Source organism: Pyrus communis, chromosome 5 (genome assembly GCF_041283825.1).
Source record: "Pyrus communis isolate YQ-2024b chromosome 5, ASM4128382v1, whole genome shotgun sequence".
NCBI lineage: Eukaryota > Viridiplantae > Streptophyta > Magnoliopsida > Rosales > Rosaceae > Pyrus > Pyrus communis.
In genome coordinates this window covers 34038314-34062775 of record NC_142569.1, presented here as the reverse complement: position 1 = coordinate 34062775, position 24462 = coordinate 34038314, and the positions used below count along the sequence as shown (strand labels likewise).

At 36.5% G+C, this 24462-nt stretch overlaps 1 protein-coding gene across 1 annotated transcript; it reads right to left on the bottom strand.

Annotated features, from left to right (window-relative positions):
- Positions 1-11515: 11515 nt before the first annotated feature.
- LOC137723129 (glycolipid transfer protein 3-like) lies at positions 11516-16718 on the bottom strand. The gene is made up of 6 exons (XM_068462309.2): positions 16403-16718; positions 16114-16169; positions 15558-15688; positions 12395-12530; positions 11916-12059; positions 11516-11811 (listed from the first exon to the last, which is right to left on the bottom strand). The coding sequence occupies exons 1-6, from the start codon at positions 16599-16601 to the stop codon at positions 11776-11778; spliced, it is 702 nt and encodes a 233-aa protein (XP_068318410.2). The 5' UTR covers positions 16602-16718; the 3' UTR covers positions 11516-11775.
- Positions 16719-24462: the final 7744 nt, after the last annotated feature.

The window sequence follows — 24462 nt, the reverse complement described above, 5'->3', positions numbered from 1 at the left end:
AGGCTACGGTAAGTATTTTCATACCATACATATGAAAGAAGAAATACTTTTTACAGCGATGGGTTATAATGTTTTCAAAAAGGTTTTTATATAACTTTATTTTTAGACCCACTCACTCTTGTTTTTCACCCTTCCAAGTTTTCGAGACAATGTTTGTGTCGACGAGGATTTTTGGAAAACACTTATATCGGAGACTACTCCCAATGGTATAAGCCTTATTCTAATTTTACTGTACTTTACTTATGCTTTGATATCACGTGTGAACTGGGTTCATTCTCGCTCACAAGCGCACTCTTATATTTAGGCACTTTTAGGTTTAAATTTATTCACATTTTCTACATCAGTACACTTTATGGCTTCGTCACCCACCGGGTGTTGGCCAACACAGCTCGATTCAAAGTTCAAGTGGACATTCTGGGTCGAGATGTGTCAGAAACTATTAAAAAATATGAAAATATGACATGTAATTTCATTTCTAAATACATGCTGATAACATTTAATGTCCTTAAATCAAAATTTTCAAATTCATAAGTTTTCAGTCAAAGTTATAGGCTGGCTAGGGATGAACTCCTAATATATGAAGCAAAGAAAAATATGGACAATATGTACATATGTAAACACATGTCTACATGTGAAATCAAAGCCATGCTTGTCACCTATTTGCTTGCAGCAATTGATGCTTTAGATTTTCATGGTTAATCTGCAACCAATGATGATAAAATAATAAGTCTAACTAATTACGATGGGAATAATGCAATATAATGCACAATCCCAAATATAAAGGTTGTAAGCAATTTAACCTAAATACCTTTAACTTTGACAATTTTTCCGTAGTAATACTTTTACTCCAGTTACTTTTAGAATACTGAAAGATAAATAATTTGTCAAGTTTGAGGTAACAAATTGCAATCATGTTTACAAAATTAAATAGAAAGAAATGTTACCTTAATCTTTTACTTCAACCTTTGTAATTTGAGACAGGTCTGATGCTTACAAAACTGATACAAAATGTAATTTTATTTCCATTTGAAAATTGAATGCAATTTGAATTTATAGTATACTTCCGTATGAAAATAAGAGAAGAGTTACCGTATTTAGAAAAGTTGTTTGGTCACTATTCATCTTTTTCCTGCACTCATAAATTTTTTTTTTTAATTTTTTTAATTTTATAATTTGAGATAATTAATTTGTAGAATAGAGAATGCCATAAAAAATAAATAGGTAAGAAATGGTGTTGTACCTAATTTGTTGGACTTTATTCCAAATATGTATGATTTGAAGAGTTGTTGAAGGTTTTAATTCTTCTATAGCCTTTTTCATGTGCCACCTATATATTAAAGGTATATATAATGTTAGATTTCTTGTAGCAAATTTAATAAAGAATTTAGAATACATACTGCTCATGCTTCTGAGAATCAGTAGATCAGTAATTTTTACTTCGACAGATATCTCCCAACTAGGTGTAAAAATAGAGACACATATGTTTGTGTTCTTATTAATAGGTAGTTCCTTCTTCATTTTTTGTGGGTATTTTTGTAAATAACTTGAGAATGAAAATAAATCATTTTAAAATTACCATAGCACACGTATAGCACATTAAGATAATCAAAATTGAAACTCACAATCTAACCAAAATTTAAAAAATGCACAATGAAGATTTCAAAGGAAGAAATTAAAAAATCCCAACTGAAGCTAAACCTGGGAATTCATACAATTACATATTATGCTTACATGGAAATGTGTAAAATGAGTACAACCATGCAGGGAAAGGAAGTGAAAACCCACCAATCTCATTCGACTGTGCTTCCATCACCATGCTTCTAGTATCCAATTAATGACAGCATGCATGCTAAAAATTGACGGAGATGGGGATTGAGCTCATATCATTTACAAACACAAAATAAAAAAGAACAAAGAAAAAGAACAACTTAGAGAAGTGAAGGCAGAGCAAAAAAAAAATGGGGAGTATAAGATTTGGCCACATAATCAAAGGAGATGGGGAGTACATATAATAATATTGTAGCCGAAATGGAACAAATGGGAATGTACGTGGGAACTAAGAAATTACTGCTTCACCGTTTTTTTTTAAACTAACGATAACCTCTATCCCTTTTCTCCCACATTATTATTATTATTATTAATATAATTTTGTTAGATATTAATATCTCCTCCTAAAATGAAGGAGATACGTTCCTGTTCATTTATTTATTTTTTTAACTTTTTTTCCCTTTTTTTTCCAATAAAACAAATTTTAATTTTATGTTTAATATCTGTCTCCTAAAATGGAGAGCAGTTACGTTGTTTTTGTTTAATATAATTTTGTTAGATATTAATATTTCCTTCTAAAATGGAGGAGAAGTTATTCACAACATTCCTGTTGTTTTATTTGTTTTTTCGTTTCCTTTTTTTCTTTTTTTTTCCCCCAATATAACAAATTTTAATTTTTCTGTTTAATATCTCTCTCTCCTAAAATGGAGATCACTTATTCACTATGTTGCTTTTTTTTTTTTACTTAATTTTTTAATATTTCTCTCCTAAAATGATGTTCAGTACAATTATCTCTGACTTTAATATCTCATCCTAAAATCGAAGAGTTATTCATCACGTCCCCTACTTTTATTTGTTTCTTTTTGTTTAATATAATTTTGTGAGATATTAATATCTCATCCTCAAATGGAGGAGTTACCCATCACGTCCCTTTACATTTATTTGTTTTTTGTTTGTTTAATAATCTAAAATATAGCAAGAACCGTACTAATCAAAATGGAAGCATAAACATTCTATGAAATATTTGTTAAAAATCATGCATCAAGAAATTAAGGTGAATAAAAGAGAAGAATAACTAAAAAAGAAACCCGGCTAGTCAAAATTTTTTTGAGGTGCATAGATATCTATTTAAAAAACCACACGATAAATGCTCATAGCAGTTTCAAAAATGACGCCACATTCATCCTCTTCTCTTCCGAACGGTTTTGCCATTTTAGTTTGGATTATCTATTTTTTTTCTATTTATTTTAATTTGTTTTATTTTTAATATTTTTTTGTTGCCTTTTTATTATTTATCTCTCTCTCCTCTCCATAACTACTAACTTTTAGAGGATAATTATCATTATTTTTTTATTTTAATTGCCATGTTTTGTTTCCAATACAGTTTCTGATAAGTTAAGTTCTTTTTTACATTTTTGTCCTCATTTTTGGGATTTTTATTGTAAAGGAAACACAGGGATATTCTTGACATTTTTGAATGCTTCACCATTTTGGGGCCCTCGCTTTATATATATAGATAAAAGAAAAGATGTTGAGGAAAATTCAAAGTTAGAAACAAATTTTGCTCTCACAAGCGGGAAGAGAGGTTCTCGTAAAAGAGGTAGCACAAACAGTACCAGTGTATTCGATGAATAGTTTCAAGTTCTCATTGTAATTATGTAGAGAATTTGATTCAACGCTAGCCAAATTTCATTTGGACTGCTTTAGGCTTATGCTCTGAACTTGTGTCTCACTTACGCTAGCACTTGTTTCTATTACCTTTTGTATGCTAGTTTTTATTATTCGTACTATTTACATTACTATTTTATTAGCTTCCGCACTGTGCACATGGCTACGTCACTTCCACGTGACGGCCAGCATGCCCTGATCTCGATCGGGGTGTGTCAACTAGTGTATTCGATGAATAGTTCCAAGTTCTCATTGTAATTATGTAGAGATTTTGATTCAACGCTAGCCAAATTTTGGTGGGAATAGAAAGATGAAGAAAGGAAAGTTCATTGGGTGAGTTGGAAATCTCTTGACTTACCTAAACAAAGTTCATTGGGTGAGTTGGAAATCTTTTGACTTACCTAAACAACAAGGTGGAATGGGCCCAGAATCTTCAAGAGTTTAATTAGCTTTGCTTGCAAAGCAATGTTGGCGTATAATTCATAAACATGAATCGCTATGTGTCAAAGTACTGAAGGATAGATAGTTTCCTAATACCTCATTCTTGAAAGCTAAAAAAGGAAGCAGGGCATCATAGGCGTGGGCAAGCATTATGGAAGGAAGAGAGGTATTATTGAAATGTGCTAATTGGCAGGTGAAGGATGGTAATTCAATCAGATTATGGAAAGATTGGTGGCTGCCTCCACTACCAATGGGACATCCAACCCCAATGGAAGATACTGAAATTGACATAAACCAAAGAGTGAATTCTATAATATGCCAAGACACGGGAGAGTGGCAATAGGAATCAATAAGATCACAAATTCCAGACCATGAGCAGGTGATGATAAAGGAGCTGCAAATTGGGAATACCCAAAGCGAAGATAGGCTAATCTTTTTTTTTTAAAACCTTATAACAATTCCTTTGGCCTACGGATAAAAAGAAAATTAGAATGCGAAGTCGGGGTATCATGGCTACATGACAAAGAAATCAAGAATAAACCCCACCATCCTTCTTCGTAATTGCTGATAAGCAATCAAGTATGGAAATTAATTTGAAAATTAGAGGCTCCCCCAAAATTTGAAACTTCACTTGGAGGGTTATGAGAGGGGCTCTTGCTGCAAGAGTAAATCTTAAAAAAAAAAAAAAAAAAAAACACTTATCAAACGCTCTAATATGTCCTATTGCAATAAGCAGGAGGAGTTCGTTGAACACATGCTCCTGCTTTGTCCATAAGTGGATTAGATCTGGTTCTGGGGACAACTTAATTATAAGGTGAATAAAAATGAGATTACAACTTTTGGGGAATGGTTAAATACTTTATTATGTGCTGATATGAGAAACAAAAAGGAGAAAGCAAAAATTATGGCCCAAATTGCTTGAACTTGTTGGCAAATATGGAAAACTAGATGTAATTTAATTTTCAATCATAAGGCTATTTTGCCAATGCAGGTTATACAGGCTATATCTTGTGCTTATTGAACATATTTGAAGGCTAAGAAGAGAATCATCAAAATCAAAATATTGGGACACAAAGAAAAGGGTGGTCACCTCCTGAACATCCTTCCTTTAAAGTACATGTTGATGCAAGCCGGAACTAAACAAGCTTGTGCAGGAATTGTGGTAAATTACTGGACAAAATGGGGAGAGACAACTCTATTACTATTTAATAAGAAAGTGAAAAAATGGACCTATAGTACAAATTGTCAATTGATGTTGAACCCATAAGGTTATATATAGGCATTTGCAACACAGTGAAGTACATTCACACGACATGACACAAGGTTCCTAGTTAAAACCTAAAATTTTAATACTCTTGTAAACATGATTTTTCATTGTGAAACTTGTTCATTTCAGAGGAGAACTATATATTATACAAAGGCTTATGAAATACCATAAGCGTATTTCCATAAGTAAATTCCTCAAGTATACATAGAAGCAAATTGCTTTGTATAAATTTCAAAGGAGAATGTGTCATGAAGTGTAGGAAATCTCTAAAGGATTTAAATTGCTTAAAGTAAGTACTGAAAGGGTAAAGCAAAAATTATGTACTCAATATCAATGGATTATATAAATGGCCTTATTGAGTACTATCAATATGATATTGTGGCAACATACTAAATATCTTGCAAAAGTTGCTATTAGGATAAGACTCCTGAAGAGTCTAGAAAAATATAAAGTGTTGAAAGGAATATTGTCTTGAGCTTTAGATCAAACCATATACCAACCCGATTCTTATCAATCAAAATGTTTGTGACATTAAAGAACCATATGGATTGAAAATTATGAGTTGAACACTCAAATGATTAACCAATATTTAGACACTATGAAAGATCATTGATTCTCGTGAAGGAAACGATGAGTTGATATTTGATCCTGAAGTATCACATCTTAGTGAAGTATGTGCCTTACTGTATCTAGTATGGTACACTGAATCAGTTGTTACATTTCCTATGAAGCACAATACCAACATATGAGTTTTAATAATGAAGTGAAGTTTATCTGTTGATATCTCCAAAAAATTATAGAAATGTGCTTGTTGTAGTCAAAGAACTCGCTAATAGCCATGGTCTTATTGGGCAAACAAAATTTAAATATCTCTCTAGCCTACATTCAAATCGTTCTCAGAAAAGATTTGTATTTACAAATAGAAACATATTGATCCTACAACAATCAAGAAAGCAAGCATTCATTGCTACATCTTTATATCACTTAGAAATACATTTGTTTAATAAAGACATGTGACCCGTTAAAATTTGGAGCGCATGTGATTCGCCTTCAAAAGAAAACGCTCCAACTATCATGCATGGTATTAGATTATATCAACTTTTTAATCAGTCAGATTGAAGAATTCGAAATCAGAGGGAGATACCCATCAGGGGGTGCATCCAAAACAGATCAAGATTTAGTAGATGACTTCATGCCTATGCAAGCAATGGCATCATGCATGTGTAAGCAATGATGTCATTACCTATTCATTTGCCTATATAATGAAGGCCAAGGCCACTAGTAACAAAAAGGAAATGGAAAAGAGAACATGAAAGAGGAGAGACAAAAGAGAAAAAAAAAAAAAAAAAAGAGAAAAAAAAAAGAAAGAAGAGAAATATAACAATAAGCTATAAGGCTAGAGATGAGAGAAAAATAGTGAATGTTATCTTTGTACTCCTATTATTTTAGATAATGTGAGAAAATACTACTACTGCCCTGAGGATGCAAGCAGCACACTTGCCGAACCTAGTAAATATTTTCTTAGTTACTTTATGTTCCTCTGCACACATATTCTCAATTTCACAACAAATTCTTGATTCTTGTTAGTTTTTTTGTTTTTTTGTTTTTCTTCAAGAACGGGGAATATAAGCCAAAATGCAAACCATAAAACAGCAAGAGACACAAAACAAGATCAAGAAACTCTAACAGTATCATCAACGACAGCTAATCTAATCCAAACAGGAGGCTTACCAAATACAAAACCGCTAATATTCATATTAAAATTCCAGTTAGCCCAACTAATCCGCCACAATATTTTTCTCTTTGTAAATGTGTTTCAACTCACACCTTCTTAGCTATCTCATCGTTAATTTGTAGTTATATATGCATAACTGTGTCCAGAGAATGAAATTATCAACTTGGGTTTGCTTCAACAACATAACAATAGCCTTGGAATCCATCTCAATGCTAAGATCAGTAACACTTATCAAAAGCAAGTTGTAAACCAAAGTATAAACTCCATAGTTCAACATCACAAACCCGCCCTTGCTCCAAATGAACAACAAAGCCTCCTAACCAAAGGCATTATGATCCATCCACGTTTAGCTTACAACAACCTACATTAGGAAGATACTAAGAAAGTGAAATTTGTCTCTTCACATGCTTAACGAAAGAATTTACAAAAGCCTTCATCCATTTAGCCACATCTCTTACAATGTGTTGACCCTAAAAATTACAAAGTCTACGCGGCGCGCAGGCCAAATAACTAATAAGCTAACTAAGTCCTTCGGTTGAATGCGGGGCGTGCCAACTCGTCGGCCGAGGAGTAAAATTTGTTGATGTTGCGTTGAGCGCATTGCTGACTTCTTTATCTTACGATTGCGGCCGAGGAAGGAACAAATCTCGGCCTTTGGATTCTCGAGCCTGAAGACAAGGCTGCTAGTTTTGCGAAGTTCAATATCAAATTTAGCTCTCAGGATGCTGAATGTAGTAACCTGGTAACACCTCACTTCGTCGAGAAGGCTAATGAGACGACCTCTGCCAATAAGGATTCGAAAATCCTTCTCGACCGAGACTTGGATAGATAACCAATCGGTCTCGACGCAGTGCTGTTTATCCAAACTGAAGGTGCTTCGGGAACGGCTGATTCTACGGCAACAGTGCTGTTTATCCAAACTGAAGATGTTCGTCGGTTGCCTTCACAGTGCTGTTTATCCAAACTGAAGATGTGTTGGCGGAAAAAAGAAAATAAAAAAAATCTCAAGATGTTTGAGAGGCTTTACGCAGGACAATTGTATGTTGAATTGAAGGTCCTTCGAATGATGCACGTTGCCTTTTATTTATAGTACTGATATACTGGCTTTGGTGGCTGACACTTGTTGGATACCTGTTACAAAATCCAATCGTTTTCAAACTCATAAAGAAATTTACGTTACGCAGGCCAAAGCCCATGCTTTATTCATACCATCTCACGCAAACTGAAGCCACGTGTTCATTTGCAGCAACTTGATATACTGTGATTTTATCTCCAAGTCTTGCAAGTGTTGTCATTTGACTAAAACTCTTAGCATCCTGCCAAGGATATTCGGTCCCACCATCATAATCTTTTATCTCTTCATGCATGGTAAACCTCCTGCTGCATCACGTCACTATTTCCATGTTCCTCTAAAGTCTGAAACCTTTCATCCAAATGGTTGGCTTTCCAAACAAGATAAAAGCCTATCTTGACTTATCCCATCGTAATTAAAAACCTAGCCTAGCTAGGCTTTCTTTTCTTGTCATAATTCTATCACTCATCCATACATCCTAATCCCATTTAATGAATTTCAAACCATTTAAAATTCATTTCTGACTACTTGTCAATCAACCTAACCTACTTAGGCTTTCTATTCACCATTATCCAAAATTTGTAGATCCATGCTATGCCATGTGATAAGATCCCAAGCCGAGTTGCTCTAATCCACATGGTACACTGCTAACAAATCTAAATTAAATCGGACTGTTCTACTTGCTTCTACATTGGGACTATGATTTTTATCCCATTTATTTTGTATAAAAAAATTTGAGATAACTTATTAAAAGATAATTATTATGATTAAAAACCATAACATTATCTCAAAACAAAATTATCTTAACTTTCTTATCCGACGGTCTAGAATCATGCTTACTCAACGGCCTCGATTGCATGGGCCGATGATGTAATTTTAGGTCCAAACACAATGATCGCTTTTTTGGATCAACCGGCGTGAAAAATTTGACATAAAATATCCGCTTACTTCTCCATTTCCAAATATGCCAACATCCAGTCCTTAAAATCAAGATTCTGGGCTTTCCTCGGTTTTCTGGAAACTCTCATAACTTTCCAAATACACATAGGTATGGGACAACCTTTGAAAATATAAAGTATTACAAGAAAGATTAGAAATTAAATTTCTTCTAACTCACTGCTCAAAGATAAAGTAATTTCCCTTTACTCATCAACCAAAGAAAAACTTTTAGCTTAGGTCGAACATTAATTTTCCATATAGAATCCACAAGAAGTATCAGACCAATCCCCTCCGTTAAGAAAAATGTTATAAGTTGACTTGACCGTGGAAACTCCATTAAAAGCACATACCCAAATAATTTTATCCACACCTGCACCAGTAGTACTAGCAGACTAACACATAATTTTTTTAACCATATCCTCTGGCAACATATATCTGAGTTATTAAAATTCCACCAACCATTATTTAAAAACTCTGAGACAACACAATCACCATTGGAGACATTAGCCAATTAGAGGGACATTTAAAACCCATATCTCCTTCCAAAACTTCACTTTCTCACCATTACCATTCTGCAAATCAGGCATTTTTAAGAAGATTAGCTCCATACAGAATCTCTTTCCAAATATAAGAACATTCAGTTCTTTGATGAATTTTGAGGTTTAAAATGGAAGAACCTTTCAAATACTTGACGTGATAAATTTGAGACCAAAGACCAGTCTCCCTAGGATGAATTCTCCACCCTAACTTGGCCAAAAGAGCCTACTTCATTACACTAGCTCTTAATCCCCAAACAATAATGTCACCATGAGCCATCCATTTCCTATGCAAGAAAGTCTTACCTGCCAATTCATTCCAAATTCCTGTTGAGAACCAGAAACTGCAAAGAAAAAATGAGTTTTAATGAAAATGACTTGTGCTAAGTTTAATTTAACAAAAAAACCGTCATAAACTATTATTTAATGAAAATGACTTGTGCTAAGTTTCCTTATTTGAAATGACGTCTTTCGAATAGACTCAGAGAATACATTTGAAACATGTTTGGTACTATATTTGAATCAAACTTTTTAAACTCAAAAATAATTTTCAAGTTTTAAGCTTAAAAACTTGTTTGGTAGACCTATTTTCAAAAACAATATTCAAGACCAACTAAAAAATATAATCTATTATCTAAAAACACAAAAAGTGAGTTTTTAGAGTTTTTAAACTTAATTTACTCCTTTCTTTTCTCTCCCTCCTCCCCTCTCACTCCAAATTTATCTCTCTTTTCTTCTTTCTCTCTCCCCCTTCTCCTTTTTTTTTTTTGACCTTTTTTGTTTCTCCTCAATCCGTTCTCTTCATTATTTCAGTTCTTTGTATAACTCCTCTTCCTCTCTATCTCATCCGATCCTCTCACTTCTTTATCTTTCCTCCAATCATTTCTTACTTTCTTTCCTCCTCTCTTCTCTTTCTCTCTCGACCCCCTCTTTTTAGATCTTTTTGTTTAGTTTAAGTTGTAAGATTTAAAATTTTTAAATCGCATACCAAATAAGTTTTTGAGTCTTAAATAAAATTGTTTTCAAGAAATGTTTTGAGAAATTATAAAAAATTTCAAATAGGATACCGAACAAGCCCTAAGATTGGGTGCTTTTTTTGTTTTTTTGTTTTGTTTAATTTAGAAAATAAAAAAAGAAGCTGAAGATAACAGTACAAAAAACATGCCATGTAGAAATCAAACTACTCAATCTTAAAGAAGAAAATTCAAAGTTAGTTAACCAAATCTAAACATGACCATATATAATGATCTAACTAAATACAAACATGATCATATATAATGATGACCTATGTTTGTAAAATCAATCTACCGCCAGATTAATATGGTCAATACTGTACTAAGGAATCTTATACAAATTAATAGAGAAGAACTTGAATAGGATGAGTAAACTATCATGCTGCCTTCCATGTCAATAAAACAATGATATATAGATGAAAACTTATACTTGTCTCTACTTCATTAGCGTGGGAGGCCATCGTGACGGTGTAACCTGCCATGTATGTCCTCTTTATCTTGAATAATTGAGAGACTACGCCAAGCTATTTAGACTTTGTTGATTAACTGTTGGATCACTGCGTTTGAGTATCTCCCTTCAAAATTAACATGATGAATCGTATGAGGTAGTCTTAAAGCAAATGTCTCAACCTTCAAAATAGAAAGGAAAACCAAGAGGAACGAACCAATTATCTAATGGTATGAACATTAGAATTTCCAATGATAAATTCAGAAGCAGCATAGCCATTAGGTCTAACATTCCTATCAAAGTTTATTTTTATATAGTTAATTTATTTGGAGAGGAGTCTACATCATATTGTTTAGAGTTTTTTTTTGTTTTCCATTTTTTAAGTCCAACCATTTTCGAGTTGTTGGAAGCATTATCCACTGTAAGCCTCGAGCCAATCCCTTTGGTACAACCACTTTCAAAAAAACCATAAGCAGTTACTTGAACTACAATATTCATAGCCTTAACAACCACTACAGAAACCTCACCAAAACGCCTCTTAAAGCCCAAACTTTAATCAAATACAAAGGAGTTTCATGCATACTATCTCTTGCTAAACTTGTGGGTCCTTAGCTTTCAAACCACACGCCTTTGAAGCCAAGCCTAATATTTATGATTTAAGAGTATTTTCCATTAAAACTGTACAGAGGAGATCATAGCTAGATAGATCGTAGATGTTCCTTCATGTTGAGATACATTAGATAATACTTAATTAATTATACGAAACACGAAGACAATTTTGCTTATCATAACAACCAAATACAGTTTGCACATATTTACATACATAGGAATACTGGACTCTTTGACTTATGGCTGTACACATTAAGTCTGCTTTGTTTACGTGTGTACCTCAGTTAGATTTCAACCTATCCAAGTGATAAAATCTCTGCAAAACAAAGTATAATCAAACATGTAAAACACACACGTTAGCCAAAGAAGGAATAAAAAAGCAGCAGCATTGGGTAAGCGTTGGGTTGTCAAATAGTTTACCAGAATCGAGTGGATTTGTTCCAGATAAGGCACAAGTAAGGAAACTAAGGTCTCTATTTCCACCTTCAAGTCGTCATAGTTTTCATCTTTTGCCATGAGGCTACTAATGAATGTTTCATTGTCTGGCAGTAGCATTAAAGCTACCTGCATACAGTATATTTGTTAGTACTCCGAGTAGAATTTGATGTTGCTCCATGTGATAACATAACGTATGTGCCATGGGTTTGTTAAATTTTAAGTTTCAACTATTCATGGTCCTTCTAAAAGAAACAAGCTTATACAGAAAAGAAAAAATTCTGTATATATCATGTGGCATGCATGGTCTCAGACCTGATACAAGACATCAACACGTCACGCGGTGTTAACATCCTTGTGTTGAACCTAATGAATAGCTAGATAAGTTGCTTAAGTTTGGGACAATAATAGTGGAATAAATAATGAATAGCTATATAGCTTTTAAAAAAAGAAGAGAATAATACTTTAGAAGCAGCTGATGAAATCCATCTATGCCATGGCTTCAAGGTAATGGTATAAGACTCTTCCACTGCCTGCTTCATATTTTTCCCGGGATCTCTTACTAAATTTTGCAATAAGGCCACTGCAAAATCTAGGGATCTGAATGTAGAACAAACCAATTAGTTTATAACGAAAATGAAGCATCTTATACAACAAGTAGTTGATACATCCAAGAAATATATAGTGCCAATTATGCACCTAAACAAGGGTTTAAGTACTATAAGGTTATTAGCATTAGCAATGAAAGCGAACTTTGATGGCATAAGTAAAGTCTAACTCAAAAATATAAAAGTGGGGCCGCTTGGTGAATTCTAAATAATTGATTACTTAGACAATTCGCCGCTTACTATTAAGGTCTAGTGATATTCTTCTTCACTTATAATAGACAGGTCTTAGGTTTGAATTTCGTGGATAGTGTGTTCACAACCAATTAATTCCCTCATCCCTTAATATAAATATATTGTTATATTAAAAAAAAATAACTGTACAACTGAATGACATAAGTTTATTGAGGTTGTTTAGTTCCCGGGGTAGTTTGAGCATTGAGGCTGAGATAGTTTGTACTATTGTTAACTTTAAAGTTTGGAAGCGTTCGCGTAATTGATATAAACTTACTAACAACAAGCAGAGAGCATGTTGAATGCGAAATATATGGATGCCACCTAAGTTATATAGACTAATCGTTATTTATTTCTGAAAGAAAAAGAACTAGCCAATATTTGTGTGTAATTATGAGCAGTTTGATAATAATTTTGTATTTAATTTTTAGTTTTAGTTTTTCTTTTTATGAAACCTAAGCTTGTTTGGTAATTGTTTTCGGTTAAAAAAAAAAAAAAACAAAAAACGAATATGCTCTTTTGTGAGTTTCTAAAAGTTGACATGATTTTTGTTTTCAGTTTTCATTTTGTTTAAAAATGAAAAGTAGTCACCAAAAAAGTTTTATTTATGTAAGAAGCTAATCGAAGTTTGTGTTAAAATTAAGTTGATTTTGATTTACCTATCACTGAAAATCTAATGGCTAGTAGTAAAGTAGAGATAAAATAAGGGTAAATTACATTTTGCACCCTCAAGTTTGGGTGCAATTACAACTTCTTACAACATCTTTAAAACATTTCAATTTCATATATTTACTATTATTTCATTTCAATTCCGTACAACTGTCTCAATTTCTGTTAAAATTTCAGTTATCTGCTTATGTGGATCTACCTGGCCCCATATACATGTGACACATGGATTAAAAATTAATAAAATAATTTTTAATTATAGAAAGGCTCTTTCATTCTTCTCCAACCCACCATTTCCTTACTCTTTCTCTTCTTCTCTTGCTCCAGATTTCAGGCTTTTAGGATTTTTTGGGACGTGGTTGATCTGCCTACACTGCTGAAGTTGCTCAAACAACCTTGCTGCACCACCGCCCGCTGCCACTACTAGTGGCCAAATGGCCATAGACCCTCAAAGAAGACCAGGGGTCCAAGAGCACGAAATCATGAGCCAAGAAAAAAAGAAAATCAATAATTCAAAATAAAGGCATAGTTCTTGTTCTCTGCAAAGGGTTTAGGGTTGTGATTCTGTAGAAAAAATGAAAGGGGTTGTGATTCAAAATAAAGGGGCCCAATCCCAAATCGGAAACATCTTTGTTGTTGTTAACAGAGGAGTTCCAAGGGCTTGCTGTTCGCGATTCCGCCATCAGGGGTGGGGGGAGTGGGTTGTGGTTTTGGTGGTGGAAGGGATGGGGCACAAACAAAGGGGGAGCGGGTGCGGATGAATGGCGGACACTTGCTTGAGACAACAAGTGGTGGCCAAGGATTTCCTTCTCCCTAACGGCTGAGATCTCAGCGCTGCGTCGAATTTGGAGTCTCTGAATCGGTTAGCTTAGCAATTTCAGTTTCCGGCGAAGATAATGGGGCTTTGGTCGGAGTGGTTAGGGAGAGAAAGGGGAGGAGGACGTTGTCGACTTTGCCGTGGGAAGTCGGGTCCGAGACGGTGCTTTTCAATTCGATAGCTTGGGGTTTGAAAATCACTAAGCATAGACTTGAGCTTTGTTCCATGAGGAACATTGGGTCATGGTGGTGGTCTGACATCGATGGGGAACGGCGGTGGAGCCGTCATCTGGGTACGTTGGGTCGTTAGAGAGGAAGATGAAAAGTGGCTGCATCCACTGAGTTTGGGGCTGGAGATTTTCAGAGAGATAAGTGGGGTCATTTTGTTTAATTTAGTTTTTTTTTTTTTAAATTGATTTGTAATATTCAATTGTTTTTATTTGCCAAGTCATAAAAATATATGAACTTTGTATTTTCCACATCATCACTTAATAGTCAAATTAACGGTTTGACTGACGGATGTATGAGATTGTAATTAAATGAGAAGTCAATGTATGTGAATGAAATATTTTAAAGATATTGTATGAAGTTGTAATTGCACTCAGACATAAGGGGGTAAAATGTAATTTACCCTAAAATTAAATGCAACTTATAAGTTTTGTTTATCACATAATAATCAGACAGGCAACTGCAAAGCAACACCATACCACCAACCGTGGAATCCAAGATCGTCAGGTTGGGAAGACGGTAGGTAATACAACTTATATCAAGTAGTTTTATTTTTAAATACTTCAAGATTTTGTATCATAAAACTTCACATATACTGAATCACACGTGTATAAGTTGATCAGGACAATATTAATACTGATTATCAGTGAGTTAATTATTAGTCAACTCTCTAAAATCTGGGTAAGAACTATTAAATTTGGAATAAATAAGGGCCCATTTGGATTTACGATTTCAAATCTAGGGATTATATATATGACGTTATAAGATAATATATATATATATATATTTTTTTAGATTATATAATCCATGGAGATTCTGACAAGAAGGAAATAAAGAACAAAAATGAATTTCAAAATGATTCCATTCGTACAGTCATTTTAAATACATTCTATATAATTTCAAATTTTGGGGTAACATGTAGCTTTATGGTTAAATTCAAACTATTTCTTTTAAATTCCTCCGTCCAAATGGAGATCTCGGTGTAATAATATCATTCATGTCTCACATAGTCAAGGGTAAACCGAGTAATTAAATATGTTTGTTTAATTACCTGGTGAAGAGCCAATTAAATAATTACCTGGTGAGCCAAACAAAGGCTCTACTACAACTGGTATCGTTTCTAGCAATGCCTTCTGTCGCCTCGTTTTTCAACATCTCAACCATATTTGAATACGTCAGAGGATCTAATTCATGTTTCGTTTCCAATCTCTACACACATAAGAATTGGTAAAATGGTTACTAAAAAAGGATAAATCAATCACTTGATTGATTAATTAGTCCAAATTGCCAATTAATTATGTAATGATATAATCGAGAGCAAATATAACATGAAAAGTCAAGGGGAGGTAGAGTGGACTTAAGAAAGAAAATTTCACATTGGAAATCCATTGCTATTGGATAAGAATGCTTTATTCAGACACTTCAAGCATGTGAAGCATCATGGATTTCTTTGTAATTATCACTACATGAAGGTCCCAGAAGGAACAAAATCATGTTTTCTTGCAATGCATATATAAGAACATTATTCTATACGTGTGTATAAATTGTTCATTAATAGATACTGACTGAATACAATTACTACAATACATATGCACATATATAATGCTAAGATTGGTTTTCTTTGTAATTATTACCCGAATATTTTGATGGACATCTTCGCTTAGAACAGCCATTGTTGGTCCTATTTTATCTGCAAAAGGGCAAAAACAACTGTAAGTGGTATTTGATTATGGCAGGTTGCGTGTGTGTGCGCACGCGTCTTTCAAAGCATCAAAGACAATCTCCATTGAAGTTATACTGAATGAGTCTACATTCTCAAAGTTAAAGTAAACCCTAGAACCTAAAAAGGAGAGAACAACTATTCTTTGATCCGATGATACGAGAGAGAGAGAGAGAGAGAGAGAGAGAGAGAGAGAGAGAGACCAAGAACTTGAAGAATCAAGGTGCAGAGAGAAAGAAAAGGCCTGGTGGGAATATGGGCAGCCTCGTGAGCATGATCACCACCACCATGTTCAGCCGCTGGGACCAGTATACCACCTTTAACTTTGACCATAACGGAGAGTTCTTCAATGGCACATCTAATCTCTGATCCCATATTCTGATCCATTAACTTCCTTTTCATTCTAATTAGGTTTTCTTGTTTCTAACTTCACAGTGGCTGCCGAAATCTTGGATTTATAGAGAGAGAGAGAGCTTCGAACTATATGTTTGCATCATTGTCCACGTACTCTTCTTGTTTAATTAGGACTTGGTGATGGGTCACGCCATATATGCCCCCCAATTATTTGTTAGTTAATTGTTACTGGATAACTAGTGCTGATGAAAGCATGGCCAGCTTTCATTGATAGTTGTTATGATTAATTAATTATATATATATATATATATATATATATATATATATATATATATATATATATATATATCCTATGGTATTGGATGTATTTCGGTATTTAATTGTTCCCCTTATATGGATACTCATTGATGGCGACCTTAATTTTGACCTGTGACTTTGAAATAACATTTTATTCATTGCTTAATCTTGTAGTTATCCTGTACCTTAAACCTATATATATATATATATATATATATATATATATATATATATATATATATATATATATATAATCAAGTGATTCCTCAAATGAGCTTATGAGTCTCTTATAGTGCTTATTCCAAATTATATTTTAACAGTCTAGCAATCTATTTTAAGTCCTCCCTCCTAGATAACTTTTATAAAAAGAATTGCTAAAATCAGAAATCATATTGATTTAAAGGGCAGTCATTTTAGTGGTTCTTAGTTGCATTATATTCGTCTATATTCTTCATTGCATTGGATATGTTAATGGTGTTGAATTTGTTTAATTTTTATGGTAATGATCATAGGGGATGCTCTGCAAGAAGGTAAACTGACCTTGTTTACTGCAAAACTGAAGAACAGATTGCATACATTTTTACAAAGGCTTTAGTAAGGGATCGATTTGAGTATATGAGGATGGCCTTGGAAGTGAAATCTACAAAACATTTAGAAGGGAGTGTTGATGTGTTAATGTATTTGGAGAATTAGTTTTAATGTTTTTATTCATTACTTATTTAGTTGTAATGAGTTATAACTCTTGACTATAGGGTTGATCATTTGATTGGTCAGATGTAGGTGATGATGTAAGAGACAAAAGCTCACTCCTTCTCCAAGCTTGTAACAACGAAATATTTCCCCACGATTTGTGTACGGTAATGCAATGAACATTCCTCTCTGATACCTCTCTTTCTACAACTTTGTTTCCCCTAAAATCCAAACAGTGTAAAATCACCATTCTCATTCTTATTTTCAGTGCAAAATTACAACATCAAGCTCTAATTCTAACAATACATACATAGCTATGTGTATGTATGTGTTTTATAGCACCATATCCGACTGGTACTGTTTGTACCATACTTGATCAATCCCGAAACTACTTAACATCGGTCAACAGTATACCGTCAAGGACCTATAAGTCTTTCCCTCCAACCAGGAAGCCAATCACAACGCGACACGTGTCGATATCATAGGCCAATCACAGTGCAACACGTGTCAATATCAGAGGCCAATCACAACACGACACGTGTCAATGTTAGAACAAAGCTAGAAACTCTCTTCTATAAAAGGGGATCATTCTCCCACAATAATCCCTAATGTCATTTGTACTAAACTATTCACTGGAACTCACTAAAAGAGAGCTTGAACCTATGTATTTGTGTAAACCCTTCACAACTAATGAGAACTCCTCTACTCCGTCGACGTGGCCAATCTGGCTGAACCACGTATATTTTGTGCTGTTTACTTCCCTGTCTCTATTCATCTACATACTCATCCACACTAATACCAGAGCAATCTAGCGAAGGTCACAAACTTGACACTTTCTGTTGTACCAAAGTTCTCGTCGATTTTATGCATCAACATTTAGCGCCGTCAGTGGGAATCGCACTTATTCCTACTCTGTCCAGCTTTGTCAAGCTGGTTTCCACCATTCATACACTTTCTTTCGACCAGGCACCCCTCTCCAACATGGGGAGCGAAGGGGGCCATAGCACGTAGAACGACACCCCCCTCGCACTTAGTGCAAAGCAACGAAAGAATGAACGAAAGAAGTTTGCTCTTCAGGCTAAAGTCGATGAGCTAGAGGCTCAGAACAACAAGATAGCGATAAAGAATGAGATCTTCTAGGAACAGTATGAGAAGCTCTTCGGGATGCTCCATGAAGCTAAGCATACTCAAACACACGAACTCATCACCCCCGGGGAAGTCAACCATCACCTGGGTGCCCCCCAACACAGGGGACCACCTACATTCAACATAGATATCCCTAATGGGGAACGAGCTACTCATCAAGGTGTTGATCAACATGAGACATCTCTTGATCCAACTGCTTCAACCCGAAGCAGGAGAATTGGAGCAAGGCATCTTTTTGCAGAATGAGCGTAAGGATCGAAAGTCGTTTATCGCGACTGTCGGGACTTCCTGAGGTAACGTCGAAAGAACCCTATACACATAAGCTCAAAGATCAATGACCTAAGGGTTTCTGAAAGATTCAATCCCCTCCTATGCCCCAAGCCAGTTGCCAATCTAGGGAATGAACGACAAATCCTAGAGGAATATGAAGGTACGGGGGACTCGGGGGTATTTCAACAGGCTCACCCTGGAAGTCAGTACGGTGAGTCCAAAGAAAAATCTCATGCTCTTGATCAAGCTTTCCTACTTCCAAAAGAAGATGGAGACTTACGGAAGAAGGATCCAGCAATATTTGACTCCACTCAAGACCTCATTGTCCTACAACTCCTTGAGAAAGTAAACAAGTTGAAGGCCGAACGTCAGGCCGAAATACCTGACTAGAACCAACCCAGGCCTGGCCCTCTTATAAGGAGGATCTTCGACACCCCCTTCAAGCAAAGATAAAGCAGAAGCTTGGTTTACAACTCTACACTGGAAGAGAAGACCCGATTGAACACCTTAACCTCTTTGAGTCCACCATGGCATACCGGATGCACACTGACGAAGAGCGATGTCTTCTCTTCCCCTTTACTCTCTCTCGCGGAGCTCTAAATTGGCATTGCCGTATTCCACCTAAGATGGTAAACTCATTTGAGGAACTGACGAAACTGTTTGTTTCTCAACACATCTTCCAGACAGATCGTTTGCATTCCACAGATGACTTGTACACTATTCATCAGAAGCCGGACAAGTCACTACGAAAGTATGCCGGCTGCTTCAGCCATGAGTATTCTCACTGCGCTAAGGCAGATGACAAGACCGCCCTTCAAGCTTTCACGGCAGGCATACGCGACTGTTTCTTCAAGTACATGATCAATGCTAACACTTGAAAGACTTACTCTGAGGTAATGGCACAGGCTTAAAACCATGCCTCCGCCGAGGCAAAGATATATCAAGGGAAACTCCTTACAATCATCCCTTATCAGCAAATGGGGAATGGAAGCCAGATCCAACCGAATAAGAATACCTCAACCTTCCAAATGGCAGTGACGTTTTCCCCTGCCCTACCTAATACCTTGCCAAGTCAACAGACGTATCATTCTCAGGGAAAGAGGAAAGGCTTCCGTCCTCACCAGTCTCATTTTAATAAAAATAGTAAGGGGCATTATCGCGATAACCAAGGGTATCGCCACAATAATGCCCGCCCACAGGCAGTCAACACAGTAGGCCAAGCACGTGCCAAAAAGGGTCCTACCCTGAGGTATGAGACATACACAACTTTGAACGCCACATGCATGACCATTTACCCCAGTATAGATCACTTGATACCAAAGCCAAGGCTAAGGGAGCCAGATTACAGGTCCATGAAGAACACAGGCATGTTTAGTGGTTACCACTGGTATAATGGCCATGATGGAGAGAAATGTATCACCCTTCATGATCATATTGAAGCTTTGGCATGTGAAGGAAAAATTGATCAATTCCTTCTTCACCCTCTAAGGGATAACTGCAACCAATGCCAAGTGAATGTGATATATTCCATAAGCGGTGGCACACCTATATCTGAATCATCTAACAGGGCCATGAAAAACGATGAACGAACTTTGAGGCCTGGCTACCAAGTGTTTCACATGGAAGGCATCAGGGGAGGCAAGTATCAAAAACCCAACTAGGATCCAATATGTTTTTACCCTGAGGAAGAAAGAGGTATCATCTATCCTCACAATGACCTACTGATCGTGAACGTTCACATAGCTAACTTTGACGTACGACGAATCCTCGTAGACACGGGGGCGTCGGTCAATATCATGTTTGCTGAAGCGTTCAGAACATTTAAGATAGCTGAACACTTGCTTGATTACTCGGTTTCTCCTCTGATAAGCTTCTCCGGTGACATCGTGAAACCTTTAGGGAGCATACACATACTCTTCACCATTGGTACAATACACTTACTCTTCACCATTGGTACAGGCCCTTACACAGCCACCATCACCACTAACTTCCTGGTGGTTGACTGCCCAACGACATACAATGTCATTTTTGGGCACACAGGCATCAATGATCTCAAGGCTATGGTATCCACACATATATTGTTGATGAAATTTCCAACCTCCCATGGCAACAGTTACATCAGAGGAGATCAACTTAGTGCACGATCATGTTACAACACTTCAGTCAAGCAATAACACTTGTATGTACCCAAAGAAACACTTTCTATACATGACCAAGTTATAAAGACTAGCTCTGACAAAGCTAACTTGGATCTTTACGGTGGTAACAGTCAACCCGACGATCCTCAAGATGACTCTTTCACCTAGCAAGCACAACCTACTGAAGAGTTGGAGAAGGTCTCTATCTCAAAAGATTATCCGGACCGCATAGTGAAGATTGGCACCACTTTGTCACCATCCATTCGGTTGGCATTGATCTCTTTTTTACAAAAGAACACTGAAGTTTTCGCCTGGTCATATAAAGACATGCCAGACATCTTTCCCGATATCATCTATCATCGCTTGGGTATTGATCCCAAGACCAAGCTGGTGAGACAGAAGCGAAGATCTTATGATGCTGAATGATATGAGGCCATGAAGGCAAAAGTTGAAAAACTCAAAAGCATAAACTTCGTCCGTGAAGTTAATTATCAAATATGGGTAGCAAATGTGGTCCTTCTTAAGAAAAAATCCGACAAAAGAAAGTCTCTTGCTTCAAAAGATCTTGTGGAGAATATGTGTCGACTACACCGACTTAAACAAAGGATGCCCGAAGGATAGTTTTCCCCTTCCTCGCATTGACAGACTTATAGACTCTATAGCAGGGTGTGAACTCTTGAGCTTCATGGATGCTTACTCAGGGTACAAATAAATCCTCATGAACCCTTCAGACCAAGAACACACGGCCTTCACTACTGATAGATGACTATATTGCTACAAAGTCATGTCATTCGGCTTAAAGAATGCAGGGGCAACTTATCAAAGATTAGTCAATTCAATGTTCGCTGAACAGATTGGGAAAAGCATGGAAGTTTATGTTGATGATATGTTTGTCAAAAGCAAACATGCTGATCAATAGATCGCCAACTTGTCTGAAATATTTTCCATCCTAAAGAAGTATCGAATGAGGTTGAACCCCCAACAAATGCGCTTTCGGCGTGGGCTCTGGAAAATTCTTGGGCTTCATGATTAACCAATGAGGCATTGAAGCTAACCTCGAGAATATCAAATCAATCATGGACATAAAAGAACTAGTAACCTCAAAAGACATCCAGAGCCTTACTGGCAAGATGGCAACCTTGACCAAGTTCATCTCTAAGGCCACAGACAAATGCGCTCCTTTTTTCAAAGCACTTAAGGGAAGTAAGAAGCACATTACATAGACTAATGAATGTGCCGAAGCATTTAAGAACCTCTAGGAGTACATGAGTAAAGCCCATCTGCTTTCCAAACCTGAAGTTGGCGACACCCTAATTGTCTATATGTCTGTCTCGACTTCAGCAGTTAGTTTTGTCCTCATTCGTAGGGATGATAGTATCGAACCACCTATCTACTATGCTAGCAAGGCTCTACAAGAAGCGGAGACACGATACTCCAACATTGAGAAATTAGCTCTAGCATTAGTCATGTCTGCTCGGAAACTTCACCCCTATTTCCAAGCATACTCCATCATCCTGCTTACCAATCACCCCCTTCGACAAATACTTTAGAGTCTTGACACTTCGGGGTGAATGATCAAATGGGCGATAGCACTGTGAGAGTTTGACATCTCCTACCATCCAAAGCCAGCTGAGAATGGCCAAGCAATTGCAGATTTCATCGCCGAATTCACTTATCATGTTGACATTTCTCTTACACCTGAGGCAGTGGCTTCATCATCCCCGGAAGCCCAGAAGGTAGAACCAACACTCCCAGTATGGACTCTATATGTTGATGGCTCATCCAACCAACAAGGCTGTGGAGCAGGACTAGTCCTGACTACCCCCGACAAAGTGGCAATGGAGTATGTTCTTCGCTTCAAATTCAAGGCGTCAAACAATGAGGTCGAGTATGAGGCTCTTTTAGCAGGCTTACGTTTGGCCAAACACCTTGGAGTTAAACAAATTAATATCTTCAATGACTCCCAATTGGTGGTTAACCAGGTCACGAACAACTTTGATGCTAAGGATAACTCCATGGCAGCGTATCTTGCGCAAATGCAGCTTTTGCTCAAGCACTTCCACTACCAGATCACCCAAGTCCCTCGAGCGGTAAACAGTCATGTAGACACTTTAACTCGCCTCGCCTCAACAGTGGAAGACAAGATTAGGAGAAAAATTCATGTCGAATTATTGGCAGCACCAAGCACCATAGTTACAGAAGTGTGCAACTTGCAACAGGGGGATAGCTGGATCACCCCGATTTATAAACTCCTTGCTCATGGCACCCTCCCAAATGATAAAGTCCAAGCTAAGCAGATTCGATACAAGTCTACCCGCTACCTGATCATTAATGACCAACTTTACAAGTGAGGTTTTAACCTACCATACTTACGGTGCCTCACACTTGTGGAAGCAGAAATTGTCCTTCGAGAAATACATGAAGAAGTCTGCGAAGATCATGCTGGATCTCGATCCCTAGCACACAAGGCTTTTTGCCAAGGATATTACTGGCCAACACTCCACCAAGATGCTATCAGAATATCCTGCTCATGTGATAAGTGTCAACGCTACGCAACTATTCATCACTTCCCTCCCGAGCCTCTTACTCCTATGATCAGCCATTGGCCTTTCGCCTAATGGGGACTTGATTTGATCGGCCCAATGCCTGCAGGGAAGGGCAAAGTTCGCTATGCAATCGTTGCAAATGACTACTTTACAAAGTGGGTCAAAGTAGAACCCTTGACAACCATTACTGAGGCAAAAATAGAAGATTTCATATGGAAGAACATCCTTTGCAGATTTGTCATTCCTAATGCAATAGTCACGGACAATGGGCGACAGTTCGACAACAAAAAGTTCAGGATGTTCTATTTTAAGTTCAACATCAACTTATGTTTTGCCTCCCCAGCTCTTCCCCATTCTAACGGACAAGTTGAGGCCATCAACAAAATAATCAAGTGCATTTTGAAAACTAGCTTGGACAAGGCTAAAGGCTGTTGGCTAGAATTTGTACCCTAAGTTCTTTGGTCATACAGTACTTCATATCGGACTTCAACAGGAGAAACTTCATTCTCACTTGCCTTTGGTACAGAGGTCGTTGTCCTAGTTGAGCTTGAGCAAGCAACATTCCGAGTCCAGAACTACATCCAAAGTGAAAATGACAAATAACTCACCCTCAACTTGGATCTAGTCGAGGAACACAGAAACCAGGCTCACTTGAGGAATGTCGCCTACAAGCAGCGCATCTCCAACTACTATGATTCAAGAGTCAAACTTCGCTCTTTCAAAGTGGGGGACTGGGTATTGAAGAAAAGACTACTCTGCGACAAAGTCCCGAGTGAAGGCACACTCAGCCTAAATTAGGATTGACCGTTTGAAGTTATTGGC

What these genes read in the sequence shown, in the direction of transcription:
- LOC137723129 (XM_068462309.2), bottom strand. Translation starts at nt 16,601, where the DNA reads ATGAAAAGGAAGTTAATGGATCAGAATATGGGATCAGAGATTAGATGT. An exon ending in CTTGATTCTTCAAGTTCTTG is followed by an intron (nt 16,170 to 16,402) that starts GTCTCTCTCTCT and finishes GCCCTTTTGCAG; the next exon opens with ATAAAATAGGACCAACAATG. An exon ending in ATGTCCATCAAAATATTCGG is followed by an intron (nt 15,689 to 16,113) that starts GTAATAATTACA and finishes TTATGTGTGTAG; the next exon opens with AGATTGGAAACGAAACATGA.